At 40.0% G+C, this 21,877-nt stretch overlaps 2 protein-coding genes across 3 annotated transcripts in view; one reads left to right on the forward strand and one right to left on the reverse strand.

Moving 5' to 3' along the window:
• Positions 1-1,794, reverse strand: part of TBL1X (transducin beta like 1 X-linked) — a 162,610-nt gene extending 160,816 nt beyond the window's left edge. Inside the window, exon 1 of one of the 2 annotated variants that reach the window (XM_034435697.3) lies at positions 1,325-1,794. The gene's annotated coding sequence lies outside the window, so the exon portion shown is untranslated. The remainder of the gene's footprint in view (positions 1-1,324) is intronic. The other variant, XM_034435702.3, reaches the window with a different exon arrangement.
• On the forward strand, positions 1,708-17,156 carry LOC148113508 (uncharacterized). The gene is made up of 3 exons (XM_087871451.1): positions 1,708-1,892; positions 2,631-2,763; positions 15,714-17,156. Exons 1-3 carry the CDS (start codon positions 1,708-1,710, stop codon positions 15,798-15,800), a joined length of 405 nt encoding a protein of 134 aa, XP_087727577.1. The 3' UTR covers positions 15,801-17,156.
• The last annotated feature ends 4,721 nt before the right edge of the window (positions 17,157-21,877 follow it).

The raw sequence follows: 21,877 nt of genomic DNA on the forward strand, positions 1-21,877 counted from the left end.
ACTTCTATTATCTCTTTGGGGAGAAACTATCATGAAAAGTATTGAACTAAAACTTCCATACTGGACCTTTCTCTTCAGACAGTATTTCATTTCATAAGCCATCTGAAATAAAAAAAAAAAACCCTTCTTTATAAAGCTTATTTACAATTAAGTCTATGCCAATATACCCCGCAAATGCAGTTTCTAGATCACACATGTGCACACCTTAAACTATTTAAGGGCTACCTGATGCAGCTTTAGAGCTATAAGCTCAAGAAAAGCTTGGCAGAAAGTGGAGGATAGGTGATTCTTTTTGTTTCTATGAGTCACCCGCCATGTCAATAAGTAGGCCAAGGGTTCATAGAGGCAAGAATAACGTGTACTCCCCCCTACCCAACCTAAATGAAAATAGGCTGACTACTGGGACAAAACAAAACATGGGAGGGGGAAACGGAAGAGAAAGAAGACAAAGCCAACGTGCGGAAGTCATTTGCAGGAGTGAACCAATGAGGTCCCCATAAAGAGGGCTCTCCGTCTTTCTGAACTTTCAGCATGCAACAGGTCTTAAGGCTGCAGTCTGAAAAGCAGCCGAGCGCTTTTCTAAAACGTTGTCCTTCACTAGGCAGCCCCCAAGGGCTTATTGGCCACACCACCCCGGGAAAACTTCAGGAACGGCCTCAGCGACAGGCTGATTCAGGGGCTCCCTTCCCCCATGCTGGGGTTACACAACCGCAACACCATTTTCCGCGCTCACGTCCCCACCCCCACCGCTTATTTCAGTTTAAAAGGCACCCCCTCCCCCCGGGTCCAAGTTCAACAGGCCCCTTGGCCGCAGTCCTCCTCCCTCAGCCTTAGCCAAGGCAAACGGCCAAAAAAGCACGGAAGCTCCCTTCCCCCCACTCTGCAGCGATACTGTTTAAACCAGACGAAACGAAATAAATATCAACCCGAGGTCCCTGCGATCGAATGAGGGGTCCCGGAGGCCAATCGGCACCCCCGCCCAGGGGGTGCGTTCAACGCAAGGCCCGGAGAGTTGTTCCGGCCCATTTCAAAGCCTGGGGGGGGAGAGGGGTTGCCACAAGGAAACGCAGCCCATCCTGCTGGGAAAGTAGGGGGAGCGGGGGAGTCAGAGGGCCAACCCAGCTCGAAGGCCACCGAAACGTGAGGCGCAAACGTCCACCCATATAAACAATAGTCAACCGCCCATCCATTACGGCCGGGGAAACAGAAGGAAGTTGAAATCGCGCTGGAAAACATGGCCCTCCCGAGGCGTTCTCGGCGCTGCCGACCCTCGTTTGTCAATTTCTCTTAGGGAGTCCCCAAAAGGCCGGCCGGAAAAACTCACCTCCCTCCGCGTGTAGAAAGGCCCGGCTCGCCCTCCAGGAAGCCCCCGAGGAAAGTCTCAACTTCTGCCAAAGCCCCGAGTAAGCCAAGTTCCTTTCACAGGCAGCCCATGGTGTAACTCTTCTTTCCAACCCTGAGGTCCCGAGATCGTGAAGCAGATGGTAAATCTCGAGCAGCCCTGGTAGCTCTTCTCTCCCCCCTCCCTTCCTCCTCCTTCTCTACCTCCACCACTACCACCACATCCACTCCGGTGGCGGAGGGGATCAAAAGGAAGTCCGAGAGAGTGGCGGGCAGGAAAACGGAAAGTTTCGGGGTGCAGAATGGCGGTCAGGTGGTGGTGGTGGTGGTGCTGCTGCTCATGCTCATGACTTCGTGAGCAAGTTAATGTGCTCGGAGAGCGAAGTGCATGTGGAAGTCCAGGACCAGCCTCTCCCTGCTGCAACTCTCTACGAGAGAACGAAGCAGCAGGCAAAAGCTGGCAGAACCCGGCTGACTAAGTGGTCTCCGGAGCTGCTGGTGGAAATCAGCATATTGATCTTCAAGGAGGAAACCCGGAGAGAGGAGATGCGGTGGGTTTATCAGCAGTTCTGCCTTAATGATTTGCAACCAACAAAAACATCAACACCTACCCCCACCCTCAAATGAATTTCTCTTCCAATTGCAGTGTCCTGAAATAACTCCTTAGTCACTTTTAGGGGTAATTGAAATGTTTTGTTCCACAAAAAGGAATTCTTGCCCACCCCACCAGCTTTCTGCTGTTCAAATTAATTCTTTGTCCTGTGGAGTAAAAAAAAGAAAGAAAAGAAATTCGATCAAAGGGTAGTAAAATCTATGTTTACACAATCTCCTATGGACCAGTGTTACTTATCAATCTTATTTTCACTCTCCTTTTAATAAGAGAATAATGTAATACACTATTGGATAATGTGTAAAACATTAAGACTGCTTTTTTAAGCAGCTAAATTTTGATAAAGAATCTGATACTTTTATTTACATCCTGTTTCTAAAAGTCAAGAAGTAATTTTGTGTCAAATAAAATGTAACCTACTAGGACATCAGAATACAATGCTTTTGCAAATTCAGTATTTTATATTTGGAAATTCAGTTAAAAAAAAGGGGACAACCCATAATATTTATATACTTTATGAAAACCAGTGCTGCCATGATATAATTATAATGTATTTAAATGTAGACTTACGCTATCTCCATAACTGTTATTCAGCGGAATAGGTATTATTACACTTAGCCCTGACATAGATAGATGTTCTTTGTCTTGAATTAATCCTCCTTTTCTTATTTTTCTCTAGGCTGGCAGAGCTTTCTGAATTACAACAGTCATTTTACAGAAAAAGAAAAAGGAAGCTGTGCAAAAAGCAGTGCAAATACATGATGCAACATTACCCTGGTTACATGTGCTTCCCATCCCCCAATCTCTTACTGGTGAGAGTGCTGTGTTTTTTCTGCCTGCAGGGTCACATTGTGGCGGATTGGTTCTCCTTTCGCCTTGCTCAGTCATTCAGATTTGGAAAGTAAATAACAAGCTGACATCATTACTGCTCTCTGCATTACTGTGACACATTCCTGTACTACCAAGCACACACTATTAGCTGCGCAGAAAGAAAAGAGTGGCTTGATCAGTTTGTGCATACAATTTATGCTTAAATAAATGTGTGTGGTGAAAAGACACAGAAATGTATGGAATACTAAATTCAAAAATTAAAAAAGTATATGCTATCATGTATATAAAATCTTGGAAGCAAATTTCACTGAAATTTCACTAAATTTTAAATATATGTGTACAACCATATATATAAGTGATTATTCAGCAAGCACTAGCCTTGTTTACTTGGAAGTTTATGGAACATATTAAAGTTTGCTTCCAAATAAATAAACATTACCTTATAAGTTTAATTTCATACAAGTTAGGAAAATATGTCAATATTAACATGTCCCTTTGGCCTGATTAATTAATACTGAAGCCTTTTATATTAAATAGTCTCTGGTTGCAGCTATATTAGTTAATAGGATCACCCAATTGTGCTGATGTATTGGTAAGCAACCTGGTGCTCATAAATTTTGGATTGCAGCTCCTATATTCAGTTGTTACTAGTCATGCTGCCTTGGGTAGATAAGCATTAAAATTCAAAACAGAGAAAGTTTTGACATTAGAAAATATTATATAATACTTTGCTTGTCAGAAGCTGACTGGGAAGGTTATAAATGATGATCCCATGACGCTGGGAAAGTACAATTGTCATAAACACATGCCAACTGCCAAGTGCTTGAAATTTGATCACATGACATGGAGATGCTGCAACAGTGATAAGTGGGAAAACCAATTGTAAGTCACTTTTTTCAGTGCTGTTGTAACTTCAAATGGTCACTAAATAAATGGTTGCAAGTCGAAGACTACCTGTACTGTTCTGAAGTATAAAGACTCTGAAGTCCTAATCAATGCACTGAAGTGTCCCAGTAGTGGGTTTCAATTTAGTTTGCTACCGTTTTGCTCGTGCAGGCACAACGCTTCTGCGCATGCTCAGAAGCATCTGGGTGGTTGGGTAGAGCTGCCGTCGCCGCTACTGTAGCAACCCACCACTGAAGTGTCCTTTGTGTAAGGCCAATATAGTTTGCAACTCTTATAGAATAAGAGATATAAGTAAATATATACTTGTACATTCACCAAAGCAACTTTGGTAGACCAACTGTGTGATACAGTTGTCTTGCTATATATCTATGTATTTTTTTCATTTTAAACATTCTACACATGTTACTGGCAACACACAGACTTTCTACTGAGTCACAGTATTTGGTCTATTTATCTCAGTACTATTAACTCTTGTTGGCTGAATTTTAGTTTGGCTTTATATACAAAACCAGCTTACCATGATTTAACAAAATATAGTATTTTATAATATGTGAAATAAAGCATTGACAACATTTCTCCAGAAGTCAGAAAGTACTGGTTCCAGCTCTGCCCTGAAATGGCAGGAAATGAATCTGGGATCTCTTGTATTATAGATATAATACACTATACTGTTCTGATTTATAGACAGATTCTGCATACTAGAAAGTAGTGTGGTAGAATTAGACCATTTAGCCCTGGTGATATCAACAGAGTTCAGAAAGGCCTCATCTCCATGGAACTTACTCCACTTGGAATAATAGGTGGAGTAGGGCAATACAATCTTTAAGAAAAATGTTATTTTGTATCATCAAACAATAGTTCTCTTACTAATGCAGAATAATTTAGGAAGGGATTTAACTCTTGATGACCCCAGGATAATCCTCCTACAACAGTGTCTCAAAAGTGCTGACCAATAAGCAGATATAAGAACCAACTTTTTAAACAATGACACAGAGCTCTCTAGGACTAGGTGAAAGGAAAGGATAGAAAAGTGGAAAGAGGAAGTCCCTAGTTTAGAATGTATTTCAGCAATGAATGAACTATAACCAAGTTTCCATATCAAAAAGGATATGGCAGGCACAGTCAATCTGATCAAGGGGCTGTAACAATTTCCTTCTTAGGAAAGAAAGGTTGCCAGTTTAGGGCCTTTTTAGCATTCTTTTTTAGAAAACAAAATGAAGTTTTAAAAAGAACATGGCAGGGACATATAAAATTAAGCATCTGCATAAGGAAAAGGGATCCCCATCCCCCCTGTTTTCTAACCCTAGAATCTGGGAACATTCCACAAATCTATATTCAGTAAATAGCTTTTTACACCGACCATAGTTAAACAATAGAAATAGAGATAAGTAGTAGTAAAGGCTGTTGAATATGACATTTGAAAAGGGACAGATTAATACAGTGTAAGGTGTAGATACCTATGTGTAACCTTCAATATCTGAGACATATCCCTCAATACTTGTTAATGTGAAACATAGCATTCATGTCTCAAAAACATATACCTTATTATCTATTCTGACAGAATATTGATTATAATGGCCTTTGGTCTATCCCATCACAAATCTTATGTTTTAGTAACACTTCACTCTGGAGAATCATGATACCAGTTTGGGACTTTCTCAAATTTTCTGTCTTTTCCATATTTGTTATAGCTCCCCTAGTTTGTATAATATATTAAATAAAAATTGGAGTGAAACCTACGTTAAAGGTAAACATTAGACCTGGATTTATTTAATGAAGAACCTATACTTGTTGGATTATGTTTGGAATCTACGTGGTGTAGAATTCCTGAATATGAGTGATGTTTTTACATAGGCTGTCCTTTGCCTATGTTTGATGCATCATCATCAAACACATTAGCTAGTTACAGGGTAGAGGAGGCTTTAATTTGATTATTATATGCATGAAGAAGCTTATTATTACTGGAATGACAACAATGAGAAAAGATTTCAGAAAGATATAGAATTGATCATTCTCATGGGATTCTTCTGCCTCATATGATGTATATATTCATATTATTTGGAGCTTTGTGAAATTGAGCTATAGTAAGGTTGATTCCATAATGCATTTTAGTGTGTAAACCAACTCAAAGTTGGTCTAGGCTTCTAGAATGATTACTTCAAATAATTGCTTTTGGTCATAGCTTTAATTCCTAATCAGAACCTCCAGAGTAAAAATCTGTGATCGTTTTTGACATATGGTTGGCAGCAATATGAGTTATAACATATGTTGTGAATAGTGGAATTTGTGACACCCTCATTATTTAAAATTAGATCCTTCAAGCCTTAAAAGTGGTTCTTTATATGTTTAACTAGAAACTTGATCTTAGCTATGTGTGCATGATGTCCACACATGCTTTTTAAAAGTGAATTCATTTATCACTGAAAATACGCTTTGTGGTTTATAGGAAATTATAAGCAGAAAAAAGGATATCACATCTTCAGCTTTGCAGACTGCATGTACAAAAGAGCACCAGAAAACGTGAAGAAATGGCAGCTTGTGAACATATCCTAGTAACAAATTCTAATGACATAACACAAAAGCAGGCTTGAGCTCTGAAGCCAAACTTGTCAGGAGTCATTTGAAAAAACCGCTATCTGAATAGTGAAATGAATAGGCATAATAAAAAGTCTTTTACCAAGAGAACTGGCAAGGACACTTGTGGGAATAACTTAATTTCTTATTATTATGCCTAAGCATATGTTTCTAATATATATATTAGAAGTAAATATACACCTATATTCTTGCCAAACTATAACCGACCTACCACTAATGAATTTTTTTTAAAAAACAACTTCTTCCATGCAGACGTTTCTATACAAATATCTATAGAAACAAAAAAAAAAATGAAACGTGCTGGATATATGATAAGTACTTCCTTCTTAATGTTTCTTCTATATTAAATATCAGTAGCTGATTAAGATCTAGGAAACCCTGGATTTAAATATCTGAAAATTACAGAGTCAGAGTAATTTTTGTTGTGATATATTAAATAGAACTCACAATTCTATTATCTTTATGTAAAAATTATGTCTTATCCAATTGACTCAACATAAAACAGGAAAATTCTGTCAACTTTCCTGCTGTCTATGCATAGCAATAATAACTACTTATTTGTCACCACGTAGCCCGAGTATTCTCAGTGAAAATTAAATTTAACACACACACATACACACACATATAAAATACGCATACTGTTTCTCTTTTAAAATACAGAGAATCAGAAACCAGACAAATGAACTAAATATAGAAAGTTCCATTTAGATATATGCAAATGGAATCAGACTGGTAGAAGTCTGATTCTCTGACCTTTCCACTCACCTACAGTATTTCTCTTGGGAAATCCCCTTATCTTTTAACTGTAATCTATCCCATTCATCAGTATCCTACTACGTCTTCTCTATCATTCTTTGGGAAAATGGGGTTGCCGTGAATAGGATACAATACAACTCAAATAATTAAAAGATTTATTTAGTTAGTTATTAAATTTGTTCGCCCATCTCACAACCGGGTGACTCTGGATAGCTTATAATGTTAGAATAAAAGTATACAAAAATATGTATATAATAAGAATAAAATGCTACAAAAATACAAATTATCAGCTATAACTAAAAGATGGGGGGAGAGGGAGTAGGATGAGCTGGAGGATTTATTGAGAGGAGAGGTCTGTTGTTAATCACCTCTAGCGTGACAGTTCCCCATTGGAGCCTCAGGCCAACTGTCAGAGCCAGGTCTTCAAACTTCCGCAGAAGGTCAGAAAGGTGGGAGCAACCTCCCTCTGAGGAGTGTATGTGTAAGATGTTCCAAAGGGCAAGAGTGACAACAGAGAAGGCTCCACTCCTGGATCCCATCAGGCCAAATGTCCTGGCTGATCCAGGAAATTTGATGCATCATGCCTCCTCTGCCAGCACGTGGGGCGGGCCAATCCCATTGGGATGAGACAGTTTCCCAGGGAACCTGGATCCATGCTATGAAGTGTTTTAAAAGTGATAACCAACACCTTGAATTGTACCTGGAAGCAAACCAGCAGCCGGTGCAGTTCATGGAATGGAGGTGTAATATGGGTCAGTCTGGGAGCCCAAAAGCTACCCACGCCACTGCACTCTGCACCAGCTGTAACTTCCGAATGCTTTTCAAGTGTAGCCCCATGTAGAGTGCATTGCAGTCGTCCAAACATGAGAGGACTAGAGCTTGAATGACTAGGTGCAGGAACTCCTGCTCCAGGAAAGACCACAACTGGCGCACAACCTGAAATTTGATAAAAGGTCTTCGAGCAAGAGTTGCAAGTCCAGGAGATCCCCCAAGTTGTGGACTGGATCTGTCTGAGATAGTGCCACCTATTCCAGTCCTGAGGATGTCAAAATCCGGGATCTTGAAATTCTATGTACGCAAAGCCATTCAGTCTTGCCAGGGTTTAGCCAAAGCTTCTAGCTTCCCTCCACAAGAGGGCAACAACAGCATCACTTGTTCACTAGGAGTAGAGATATCAGTATGCTGATGATACTCAACTCTATGATACCTCAACTCAAGAGGACAGATGATCTCACCCAGCGATTTTATGTACATATAAAAAAGGAGTGGAGAGAGTACCAAGCCCTCAGCATGCGACAAGAGAGTGGCTGTGGGCTGGATCTTTCACTCCCAATTAACACTGATTGGGACCAGCCTTGGAGAAAGGAGCCAACCAGTGTAAGACTCTGCCACCTGGCCTCAGCCCCCATAGCCACCTAAAAGGATACTATGGTTATGGTACTGAAGACCACTGAGAGGTCAACAAGAGTGAGGATGATTGCATTATCTCCATCCTGCTTTCACTAAAGATCATCAATTGCAACCAATGCTGTTTCTGTCCCATAATCAGGCCTAAATCCTGACTGAAAGGGTCCAGACAATCCATTTTATCCAGGACCCTCTGAAGCTGCCAAGCAACCACTTTTCCACCACTTTCCCTAAAAAAGGAAGATGGGAAACAGGACGAAAATTGTCCAGACAGGTGAGACATGTGATTTTTTTTAAAAAAGGAGGCAAACCAGGGTCTCCTTAAAAGGTCCTAGAAATGTCCCCACCTGCAATGATGAATTAATCACTGCCTGAACCTTAGCATCTAGGAGGGATGCTTAGCAATGCTGGAGACTTAGTATCTAGGAGGGACAAGAATCTAACTGACAGGTGGTAACACTGACAGCATTGAGGACCCTGCCCATTTCCTCAGGTCCAACAAGGTCAAACCATTCCCAGATCATTGAGGAAAACCTTTCCCCAGGCATCTCACATGGACTTGTACCACACTTTACTTTACTTTACTTTTATTTGATTTGTATACCGCCCTACTCCCGAAGGACTCAGGGTGGTGAACAGCCAACAATAAAATACATACATACAAAATTTAAAAAACAGAAATAAAATCGAATTAAATAATTTGGTCCAGACAGATTAAAACCCCAATCAATTTAAAACAGATTTAAACTTTGAAAATTTAAAAGATATTAAAAATATTAAAATTGTTTAAAAAGAGGGAGAAAATTAGGCCAGGCCTGCCTGGTGAAATAAAAAGGTCTTTAGAGCACGGTGGAAGGTGCACAGATCCGGGATCCTCCGTATCTCCAGGTGGAGCTCGTTCCAGATAGTAGGTGCCCCTACAGAGAAGGCTCTCCCCCTGGGGGCTGCCAGTCGACATTGTTTGGCTGACGGCACCCAGAGGAGCCCCTCTCTATGAGAGAGTACCGGCCTGTGGGAGGCTATTGGTGGTAGTAGGCGGTCACGCAAGTACCCAGGTCCTGAGCCATGGAGCGCTTTAAAGATGGTAACCAAAACCTTGAAGCGCACCCGGAAGACCACCGGGAGCCAGTGCAGCTCGCGCAGGAGGGGTGTTACATGGGAGCGCCATGTCGCTCCCATTACCACCCGCGCGGCCGCACTCTGCACCAGTTGGAGCCTCCGGATGCTCCTCAAGGGGAGCCCCATGTAGAGAGTGTTACAATAGTCCAGGCGGGAGGTGTTGAGGGCATGAGTGACCGTGCATAAGGAGTCCCGATCCAGAAAGGGACGCAACTGGCGAATCAGGCAAACCTGATGAAAAATCCTCCCGGTCACAGCCATCAAGTGCTCTTCTAAAGACAGCCGTGAATCCAGGAGGACGCCCAAGTTGCTCACCCTCTCTGTGGGGGCCAATGATTCGCCCCCAATAGTCAGTGATGGCACCAACTAACTATATCGGGACGTCGGAAACCACAGCCACTCGGTCTTGGATGGGTTGAGCTGAGCCTATTCTTCCCCATCCAGATCCGCACAGCCTCCAGGCACCGGGACATCACTTCAAGGGCATCGTTGGGGTGGTCTGGGGTGGAGATGTACAGCTGGGTGTTGTCAGCGTACTGGTGGTACTTCACCCTGAAACCACGGATGATCTCGCCCAGTGGCTTCACATAAATGTTGAACAGGAGGGGCGAGAGGACCGACCCTTGCGGCACCCCACATAAGAGGGACCTCGGAGTCGACCTCTGCCCCCCTGTCAACACAGACTGCGACCAGTCAGAGAGAAAGGAGGAGAACCACTGCAACACAGTGCCTCCCACCCCTAACTCTTCCAACCGGTGCAGCATGATACCATGGTCGATGGTATCAAAAGCCGCTGAGAGATCTAACAGGACCAGGACAGAGGAGCACCCCCTGTCCCTAGCCCTCCAGAGATCATCTACCAACGCAACCAGTGACGTTTCCATGCTGTACCCGGGCCTGAAGCCCGACTGGAACGGATCCAGATACGTTGTTTCATCCAGGTGCTGGGGGAACTGTTGCGCAGCCACACTCTCAACAACCTTTGCCACAAAGCAAAGGTTGGAGACCGGACGATAGTTTACCAACATTGCTGGGTCCAGGGAAGGCTTCTTGAGGAGAGGCCTCACCACCGCCTCTTTCAAGGTGGTGGGAAAGTCACCCTCACCCAACGAAGCATTTATAATCCCCTGGAGCCAGCCTCGTGTCACTTCCCGGGAAGCCAGCACTAACCAAGAAGGACACAGGTCCAATAAACAAGTGGTCATGTTCAGTCTGCCCAGAATCCTGTCCACGTCCTCAGGGGTCACAGGATCAAACTCATCCCAGATAACATTCTCAAGACCTGCCCCAATCCCTCCCCCTGAGACTACCCAGTCGGAGTCCAGATTGTCCCGAATCTGAGTGATTTTGTCATACAGATACTGAGCAAAATCCTTGGCTCTACCCTCCAAGGGGTCCTCCCACGCTTCCTGATGGAGCAGGGAGAAGGTCACCCTAAAGAAGGCGGCCGGGCAGTTATCTGATGACGCAATAAGAGCAACAAAATAACTACATTTCGCTGCTTTTATCGCCACTAGGTAATTCCTAATATGGGATCTTACTAGTGTCCGGTCAGATTCAGAAAGACTGGCCCTCCAACTACTCTCTAGGGGTCTTTTCCAGCGCTTCAACTCCCTCAGCTCCTCGGAGAACCAAGGAGCCAATTGAGATCGGCGCCGGGTCAGAGGCTGCAAAGGCACAACCCAATCCAGACCTCCAGCGGCCGCCCTATCCCAGGCGGCCACTAGGTCTCCAGTTGAGGCATGTGCCAGAGCCTCAGGAAATGGCCCACGCTCCATCTGGAACCTATCAGGTTCCATCAGGCGCCTGGGACGGAACCATCTTACTGGCTCCACCTCCCTGCGGTGGGGTGCAGCGGTTCGAAGGTCGAGATGAAGGAGAGAGTGATCTGACCATGACAAGGGCTCGGTGACTATATCCCCTATCTCAAGATCACTCAACCACTGTCCAGAGACAAAAACCAGATCCAGCGTATTTCCCCCCGTGTGGGTAGGGCCATGAATTAACTGGGTCAGGTCCATAGCTGTCATGGAAGCCATGAACTCCCGAGCTACCTCAGACATCTCACCCATGGATGGCAGGTTGAAATCCCCCATGACCATAAGCCTGGGGGTATCAACTGCCACCACGGCAATGACGTTGAGTAGCTTGGGCAGGGCTATTGCCACGTGGCAGGGAGCCAGGTCTGTTTGCCACGTGATCAGCAAACCCATCTGAACCCCATGACCCCATTTCACAAGGAGGGATTCACAGCTGGCCGTCTGAGGAACAGTGGCCTCCCTCGGTCTCAGACCTTCTTTAATAATAACCGCTACCCCCCCTCCCCTCCCCTGTGACCTCGGCTGATGAAATGCTTGGAAACCTGGTGGGCACATTTCAACACATGGAATCTAACTGGGAACAAATCCAAATGACTTTGTCAGGTGTTGAACAAAGTCATCTGCATGGCCCTGTAGATAATCATTGGAGCTTTATACCACTGATTGCCATAAAAAGTAGTACAGGTAGTTCTCAACTTTTCCTGACCATTCAAAGTTACAATGGCACTGAGAAAAGTGACATATGACCATGATATCCATAGGTCAGATGAATAAAATTTGGATGCTCGGCTACTGGTTTCTATTTGCAGTGTCCCAGGGTCATGTGATTACCTTTGCAACCTGCTGACAAGCAAAGTCAATGGGGAAGCCAGATTGATTTAACAACCTTTGTTATTAACTTAACAACTGCAGTGCTTCACTTAGCAACTGTGGCAAGAAAGGTCATAAAATGGAGCAAAACTCACTTAACTGTCTTACTTAGCAACAATTTTGGGGTCAATTGTGGTTATAAGTCGAGGACTACCTGTATTCACAAGAGGTCACTATGTTTATGTTTATATTTCAGTAAGGTATGGTTAGCTTAACCATGGTTTAATGAATAAATCACAACTGGCTGATTTATGTACTTAGCCAGTAACTAAAGATTGAATTGTTGAACAATTCAGTAAATAAAAAATCACCCAGCCTACATTATAGTATTATGTATTGATGATATGACGCAGGCTTCCCCATCCTGTGTTCTTTGGTTTCATTAGAAGCGTAACTTCCAAATTTTCTAACTGTCATCACTGATAAATATAGATGACGCCAAAAGAAGGTTGATTCAAAGTATCATAACCCATGGTTTAATTAATCATGACTTAATGAATTCACTTTATTGGCTGGGTTCATGGAATACATTGAGCTACACATTGACTACACTTTAGCCTAATATATGCAAACAGAAATAGGTAGGCAATTTAACTAGCAAGAATTAAGGAATATGATATTCCTTGAGAGCCAGACTTTCTGATAAAAAAACTTTTTTTCCCAAGATTTTTTTTCAGCACCCTAATTTAGGGAGGAAAAGCTTTTTAGTAAGTAGTATTTGATAATTAGGAATCAGGAATTATTTCTGATCTATCTTTCTCTTCCCCTCGCTTAAAATACAATACAAGGCCACTATATAAAATGTATGTCTGTGACAAAAGAGGAACTTTAGAGAAATCTAAAATTGCTACAGACTATTCAAGTAGAATTCCTAAAGTTATTTTGTTATATAGAAAGTAATCTTTGGAACATCAAAGGACCTGCTGAGACAAACCTGATTTATGGAGTGGATTGATATTCTGAGAGGAAATGTACTCATTTAAAACACTGTTATATGAGACTACGTGTGATTGGAATCGAAAGTATGATAATATTCTATTGCTTGTGTATTCAGGAGACAAAATGAACGAGAGTACTGTTTCTCGGTAATATTAGTTCAATCCCAATAAAAAACAGAAGTTCTTGATTTAATCTGTGTCAATGGCTATTGCGGTAGTCATAAACATTATGCATTACAGTCATGATCAAAGGTTGTAAGAAATATTAGCAATTCTGGGAAATAGGAAAAGAGGGTTGAATTGCACTCATAGTTTGTAGGCATCCCATATATATTTGGCATGTCTGTTCATGTTATTGTATTCTGCGTGTGTTTTATGTTGAAATTCCATCCTACCTCCATGTACCTCAGAATCAAAATATTGCAATTGCGCCAATCTTATGAAATAAGTTGAGATGACTTTAAGGTTAAATTTAATGCTAGGTGGCAATCATAGGTCGATCCAATTCAAATCTAGCTGTTCATATATTCCACTTGCTTTTAAAGATACGTGCATTTTCTCACTGTGACATTATTATTAAAGCAGTGATTCAACTGGTAAATCATTTTCAGAAGCACAAAGAAAGTACAAAGGTAACTTTGAAGCTAAATGGTCAGTGCTATTATTATGAAAGTGAAACAACTACCGTGTTTTCCCGAAACTAAGACCTGTCTAGATAATAAGCCCAATTGGGCTTTTCAGCGCATCCTTGAAATAAGCCCTCCCAAATAATCCCCCCACCAATTACTTACACGCATGTTCAGCCAGTCCCGCCCTTTCCTCTGGTTACTTGCCATGCAAAAACATGAGGTGAGGCAAGACCAGGGGGGAAGGGGGGACATGCTCCCCCCTCCCTGTTCTTTGTGCTGGCCAAGCGGCTGGCCGCTGCTGCCCTGACATGTCCCGCCATCGCTGCCTTGTGAAGCAGGACTCTGCAAGGCTTGTTGTGCCATTGCACGCACGAACTCCAGCACCACTGCGAGCTTCATCATACCGGTACAGCTGGTGTCCTACCACTCACGGCTGTGCTGGTATGTCAAATCTTGTGGCAGTGCTGCCGTTCGTGCATGCAATGGCACAAGCCTTGCAGAGTCCTGCTCCACGAGGTGACGGCGGCACGATGAGTCTCACAAAGACTCATTTCTGACAGGTGGGGGAGAAGCAAGACACATGGAGTGAGCCATGGCTCCCCTTGCCATCTCTTCTCCCCCCCCTCATCAGGCATGGCAGGGCTCCTGCCCCTTGCTTAGCCACCCGTCCCCTTTAGGGATGCAATTTGGGGGTGGCAAGTGGGGTGGGCGAGAAGCGGGACACACATCTTACCTTTCAAGCTCTGTGATGTTCCTCACCATTGTGTCCAGGGAAACACATTGTAAAAAACCCTTCTCACGAGTTCAATAGTTTCTTTTTACAACGTGCTTCCCTGGACACAACGGTGAGGAACACCATGGGGCTTGAAAGGTAAGACCTGCATACAGTTCGTGCATGCAACAGCACAACAAGCTTTGCAGAGTCCTGCTCTACGAGGCAGCGGTGGCAGCGGGACGCGTCAGGGCAGCGGCACATCAAGTGGCTCGGCCAGCGCAAAGAATAGGGAGGGGAAGTGGCGGCGGCGATGGGACATTCAATCCCATGCTCACTGCCTCCACCCCCAAAATAATAAGACACCCCCCAATAATAAGGCCAAGCCTTTATTTCGGGGTTCAAAAGAAAATAAGACCCTGTCTTATTTTCAGGGAAACATGGTACAAAAGCAGGGTGATTAAACTTCTATATAGATCTCCCAACTCATGTCTTGAAAAAAAAAACTAAGATAATTGTTATTACTCACAAATGTATTATGTGGGAGGTACATTTTCACAGCTTAGTTTTAAGACATGATATTTCTACACTTTGCTTTTTAGCACTCAGAGTATTTCATTTAAAAATCCAATATTAAGAAAGAGCTGCACTTTTCTTTTTTTTTTTCATTCAAATTATGAAGAAAAGTTGATAAAACCAAAGTCAGAACCAGTTTAAAATTAATTTAATCTAAAGGTCATTTCTAAAATACATATGATGCATTCTTGACAGATTCTTATCTAGTATTTTTTTAAAGAATCATTTCATAATCTCTTAAACTGCTAGTTGATACGGGAAATCTCTTAACATTTAATTATTTTAACCTATTTTTTCTAAAACTAGGTAATTTTTTCTCATTCTAAATTATCTTTCTTGATTCTATGAGCTACTAGACAACCCATGACTGATGGGGTCATCCTTTCAGAGATATTTTCTTACCACCACAGAAAAATAGAATAACCACTGGTGGATTACTATTGTTTTGGTTTTAGAATTAAAGAAGAAAACATCATTTTATTACAGAAGAAACATGCATAACAAGAAAAATATAGATGCTTTTTATTTAACAAAGAACTCTTTTGATGACAACATTTATGATTGATATGCCATTCTTTAACATTTTTACTTCTTTTTCCTCAGCATACAGCTGACTATGCTGGAATACCGGTTTCTCCAGATAAATCAGAACATTCTCCATGGTTTCTCCTTATGCTTTATGTATACTGACAGCAAAGCATGACTGCGTTGGAAACTGTGTCTGCTGAAGACAGATATCTTCACTTTCTAATAAAATTGGGTGTAATAGGAATCATGACAATGTCATTTTTGAACACACCAAAGTTTGTTTATCTTTGCTACAATAAGATTCTTGTGGAGTTCTTTCATTATCATCATTGCAAAATGATGAAAGATCCAAGTTTCTTATTAAAATTACAAGACATTCTACTTTCAATTCCAGTTTATGTGGTGCCAATCCAGACAATTCAACCAAATCAAGGAATTCTGTTGGAAATTGAGTAGTGCTAGTTCCTTCATTGATAGCACTGAAGGAACAATATTCTTTCACCATTCCAGGGAAGCTTCTAATGTATGTGGAATTGATTTTTATTATCATTTCATTGAGAGGAACCAAGATAGGTTTCTTTGAAAACAATTCTGCAAGATTGTCAAATATTGTGTGGATGAAATCTGTATATATTCTTCTACAGTTCTTGCTGATGGAACATATATTCAGACAATTCTATTTCATCATTTTGAAATTTTCTGAATTTTGTTCAGAATATCCAAATAAGAAATCAAAACTTCTTTATTCTTCCTCATTCAGCTGCATGTTTTTCTTCAACTGAAACTTGACAAGCTTTCTCCAAAAATATGACTTTTTGAAGCATGAATTCTTCATATCAAGATCATTTCCTCTTTTCACAAGTGGTAGAAACCAATAGAAATCACAACTGCAATTGGTTAAAATTCCCCGAAGACTTCATTCTTGCCACATATATTGCAACAAGTCCAGTCTACAGATTCAAAGTTCTTCCTCCTAATCCTGGAGCTGTGATCCCAGACAATAAGCCTTGCATGTCAAAGCAAATTTGCAGTATTAAAGGTTTTTTTGAGGTTGCAAAGCATTTTCATTGACTTTGGGCTGTATCTTGAACCTTAAATGGGCTGTGCTACAACTAGGCATCACTATTGCTGCAATAATGATATTACCTCTCCAGCTAGATGGATTTCTCCATAGGGACCAGTCTATCTGATCTCAGTGTCCAAAGAAGGGACTGGCCTACATTCAGTTTCAGAATTGGAAGCTGATGAAAAATGAAACAGGATGACAAGGATTAACATATGGTGGCTAATGTACTTGACTCACACCAGAGAGATCAAATTTCTACTCCATCTACAGCCATAGCAGCTCACTTGGTGATGTTCAGTCCAACTTAGCACACAGGTTTATTGTGAAGAGATATAGGAGGATGGAGCATTATGTATTTGTCTTGAGTTCCTGAGCAAAGATGGGGTGTAGATAGATGTGCATGTTTGTGTGTTGGAGAAGGAGATATAAAACAATAAAAATAATCTGATCTTTTTTTTTATGCACCTTAAATTTATTACTTCCTTAAGAGTCACCTAATGAGTCAACATTGGGGGGGGGAGTGAGAATTGCAAAGCTATCACAAAATGTTGAACATGAAGGTCATGTGACTGCAACCACAATGCTGCAATAGCCAGTAGCACTGTAGCAATCAATTTTCCAAAATGTCATTCCCTCAGGTGTCATTGGTCTGGATTTGGACACATTCTGTAAGTTAGCTCATTTGAGGTACTTTGAATCAAAAATTGTTGCTCTATGATGTATCATTTCATCCAGATAAAAGTCACAACAAAAATTATAACAAACAGATGTTCAACAATGTAAATAATAGACCTAGCTTAATTTATAGGGCGTGTCAAATTTTTCAGCTTTCAATTTCCGAACATTAGGGGTGCTCAAAAGTTGTGACGTGGTTACAGTTGTAACCATACCAAGCACATCTACCATAACTTTTACAAATATCATAACATTTACAAATATTTTGTTTGTTTCATTTGTCCATCATGCTATTTCCAATTAACGCTGTTCTGGTATGCTGAATTGTATTCTCATAATTCTCATCCAAAATAACCTACAAAATTGTGGGCTACCACATCTGGTATCCATGTATTCTACCAGTTTACACTGGTGATATTAATTAAAAGCAGAGGTATATAAAAGTATTTTTGTGCATTCAAGGAGAGGAAAAATTATTGTACTGCATTTAGAGTATTAGTATCACTTTGGCTCATTCCGAAATAATGATCCATGTTCTCATAGTTGTGAAATTCACTGTGGACAATAGTAGAACAGAATCTTATTGATTGAAAAATGAAAAAACAGACAAAATTTTTCCGAAGAACTATTTAGGAGAGAAAAAGACTGGATATGATTATGAATTAAACTATGAATCTACCATAGGTATTCACTCTGCCTTGTACATAATTGCAATAGCAGCCAGAATTTATTTAACCACAGAATATTACTATTTATTATTATTAATATTTTAAATTTGCTTTTCAATCTTAAAAATAAAATACCTGGGGAAAAAAATCAGTTTACCATAAATTGAAAGCAACTTTAAAAAACCCACAAATAATTCACTACTATAATATGCTTAAAATTCACACACACACACACACACACACACACACACACACACGGCATATTTGATTTATGCCCACAACTGGGACCACATATCAGGTCATAAGTCATTGCTATTGTAAATCAAGGCATGCACGAGACTGATCCTGGTTATTCTACATTTTTTGGATAAGCGAATCATCACAGCTGTTAAGCAAATCACAGTTGTTAAGCAAACTGTGTGGTATAAGTTAATCAAATATAATATAAGTTCTGTTAAGCATTGTATGCAGAATGTTACTCTAACCAATTTAATCAATGACAAGCAATAAATACTATTTCATAGCACTGTTAAGGAATGAATAATTTAGTTATATTTAAATGGACTACTTTTGTCTAATCCTTACCCAAGGAGATGTCCTCAATAATTAACAAAACAAAAACTGTGTTTGCTTAAGCAGATGTGCTATATAACCAATGCCTGCTAAATGTTACTTTAAGTCTTACATAGGAATACAATTGTCTATAAATAAAGCTTTCTGTATAAATAAATAGAATCATTCCTAAAATATTGCCATTTGTCTTATTGCAGATTTATCTCTGTTAGAGCAAAATAAAATTAATAGTTTGGTAAGAGATAATGTGCTAGAATAAATTACACTAAGTATATGTTTCACAGTTTTAAACTTGTTTCAGTTTGCAGAATTTGATACTACTTTATTCAATTACAGAATAAATATAAGGTCTGTAGGGTTAAGTAGAGGTTATACACAGCAATCTGATATGGCAGACCATTTGATGATGATTAAAAATTGGTACATGCAAAAGCACTGAAATCGAAAGTATGGGACACATCTTTGTCACAGGAAATTGCACTAATTTCAAATTACTCTGTTATAACCATTGTTTCAGCAAAGAAAAAATGGCATTAAGGCAGCAAAGGAGAAAAAATGTCACAAATGAACACAAATCATTCTCCCTTCTTCTGGAAGTCCTATTCATTTAATATAAAAGAGGCAGTCAATGAAAAGAAAATACTTATTTTCAAAGCATAAGATTAGATATATGAGAAGATGATGAAAAAAATGAGAACATAGGAATAGGACATTAAAATGGACTTATTCTCAACTGTAATTCAGCCTGAAATAGTGCCAGCTTTCAGATTTATTGAACCAAAAATGCAACAAAAACAGAAAGAGAAAAACAAGGTAAACAATCTGAAACAGTAGCCTACACCATTTTCTATCATTTGAATAAAACCAACAATATTCGACAAAATCAATGAACTCTTTTACTTTCTTATTCCTGGCTCAAAAAAACAAACAATAACAAACCTAACCACACACATATAAACATTCTGGAAATAATAAACAGTATTATTTCCCTCTCTTGTATTGGCTCTTTATCTGCCACAAATTCCTTCTATTAAACTAATATGCTACAAAAGGAACACAATTATGTGTTTTGGCAACCTAGTCAACTGTTATTTCTACTTTGCATACTGATACTCATCATACTCATGAGTATGAAAGTAATGTAAAATCACACCATTAAGTTATATATATGGTGACATTTTCATAGTTCTCCCATGCTGAGAACATTATTGATTCCACATGTATGTCATCTTCGCTCTAATAATTGATCACTGAACTGCATCAAACTTTTTTCAATATGCGTTTCAGCAATTTTAAGCTTTGTTGTGTCAGTGTAAATTGTCTGGCAAAATAATTTAACTTTTCCTATTTCTATTCTTTCTTCATGTGATCACCATTTGCTGTAGGTTGGACCTCATGATAGATTTTAAAAAATCAAGTCAATAAGGCTTATAATATGAATTAGCAACACTGATGTCTTCTGAAATAATTTGCAGTTGATAACCAGGGCAATCAAGTGATAAACCAAGAGACTACCTTTTCATGTAAAATAAGGAAGTAAAATGAAAGCAGGAGACAAAACTGTTGAAGATAGTGTCAAGAGTGATTAGCTCTTTAACCTAGTTACTTCTTCACTCTCAGCTTGACAATAATTAGGAAGGGGTGGTTGGAATGTCGAGCTGGAAATGGAATGCCCAGACTCTGTCTGCAGATCGTGAGACCCTGTTGCCAGCCCTAAGATCACACAGCGCAGGTGTTTGAATGATCCAGACTGTTTCCATCACAAAGAAGTGGATGCAATTGGACAATGCGATGAACTGAGTAGGATGGCCAAAGGGAAAAAGCAAGTTTAACTATGTGAGCTTGCATGTGGGAAAACCAGAGCTGGTTTTGCTTCTTCTGTGCCAATGTAGTGTATTCAATAAAGTTTAACTTTAGGGAAGCACAATGTCCCAAGACAGCTGACAAGTAGTTATCAAGTTAGCCAGCCATCATAGTCATGAGTTGTAACAGTTATAAAATGAGTTAGTTTAAATAAATGCCATATCATAAATTGACTGTCTAGGTGGCAAACCATAATTACATCAGCTGTTCTCATTCTAAATTTTGTTCATACAATCAACCCATTTTGCAACATTTTTATGGCAGTCATTAGGTGAATACTGCAACGTAAAGCAAATGCAACGGTTGTTAAGAAAACCAATTGTTCACTATCATATGGTTTTGCAAAAAGTATGTGCCAGTTTTCAACAAAACTAATAAAATGTGGTCATGTAACTTCAAATAGCCATAAATGTGGCCAGGTTATTGAGCACCCAAAGTGTGGTCATAGGTGGGGAGCTAATCATCCCCTTTTTGGGGGGTCTATTGTAACTTTGGGAACCATCTGTAAAATAATTTAATTCTACATTCATTGAACATAGATTTCCTATATGCTTCATGCTAAACATCATATCAAATCATTTTATCTTTTGTCTGCTCAGGAATATCCTATTATATAGATGCACCATTGATGAAAAGACTTGGTCAGTTTTACTTTTCCTTTCCAAGACTTCCAATTGTGAGTGATGCAATTACAGGGGAGTATATTTTCAATATAAAGATCAGAACACAACTTAATAATTGTTTAGAGACATTGTGCTTTAATATAAAAGATGATATGAAGGCTAAAAAGCATGCTGCTAATCAATTTTCTGGATTAATCTAGCAATGCTGCTGATGAATTGGGGTACTTGATTTATTAACATTGGTAAATTAGAATATTATACACTGCTCAAAAAAATAAAGGGAACACAAGCAGAAGATATCCGAGATCTGAATGAATGAAATAGCCTTATTAAATACTTAAATACACTTTGAGCAGTGTATAAACTACTGTATGTAAAGAACAAAGTATTTAATAAGGCTATTTCATTCATTCAGATCTCGGATGTCTTCTGCTTGTGTTCCCTTTATTTTTTTGAGCAGTATATATACCAGCAATAAGCATGAATCACTATGGTTCTAATTTGTTTGCCATACCTACTGCAAGGTAAAAAAAATACCTCCAAACTATTTTGAGAAATTTCCTGACAAAACAATTAATCAATGGAACAACTTGCCTCCAGAAGTTATGAATGCTCCAACACTGCAAGTTTTTAAGGTGAGATTGGACAACCATTTGTCTGAAATGGTATAGGGTTTCCTGCCTAAGCAGGAGGTTGGACTAGAAGACCTGCAAGGTCTCTTCCAACTCTGTTATTCTATTCTTCTCTATTTTATTTGTATTGATTATATGA

Source organism: Pantherophis guttatus, chromosome 5 (assembly GCF_059756535.1).
Source record: "Pantherophis guttatus breed Tessera chromosome 5, ASM5975653v1, whole genome shotgun sequence".
NCBI classification, from domain to species: Eukaryota; Metazoa; Chordata; class Lepidosauria; order Squamata; family Colubridae; genus Pantherophis; species Pantherophis guttatus.

Bases quoted from the DNA above. Each gene is read 5' to 3' on its own strand.
- LOC148113508 (XM_087871451.1), top strand. From the start codon at position 1,708: ATGTGCTCGGAGAGCGAAGTGCATGTGGAAGTCCAGGACCAGCCTCTC. The intron at 1,893-2,630 runs GTGGGTTTATCA...ATTTTTCTCTAG, and splicing joins ACCCGGAGAGAGGAGATGCG to GCTGGCAGAGCTTTCTGAAT. The intron at 2,764-15,713 runs GTGAGAGTGCTG...CTTTTTCCTCAG, and splicing joins CATCCCCCAATCTCTTACTG to CATACAGCTGACTATGCTGG.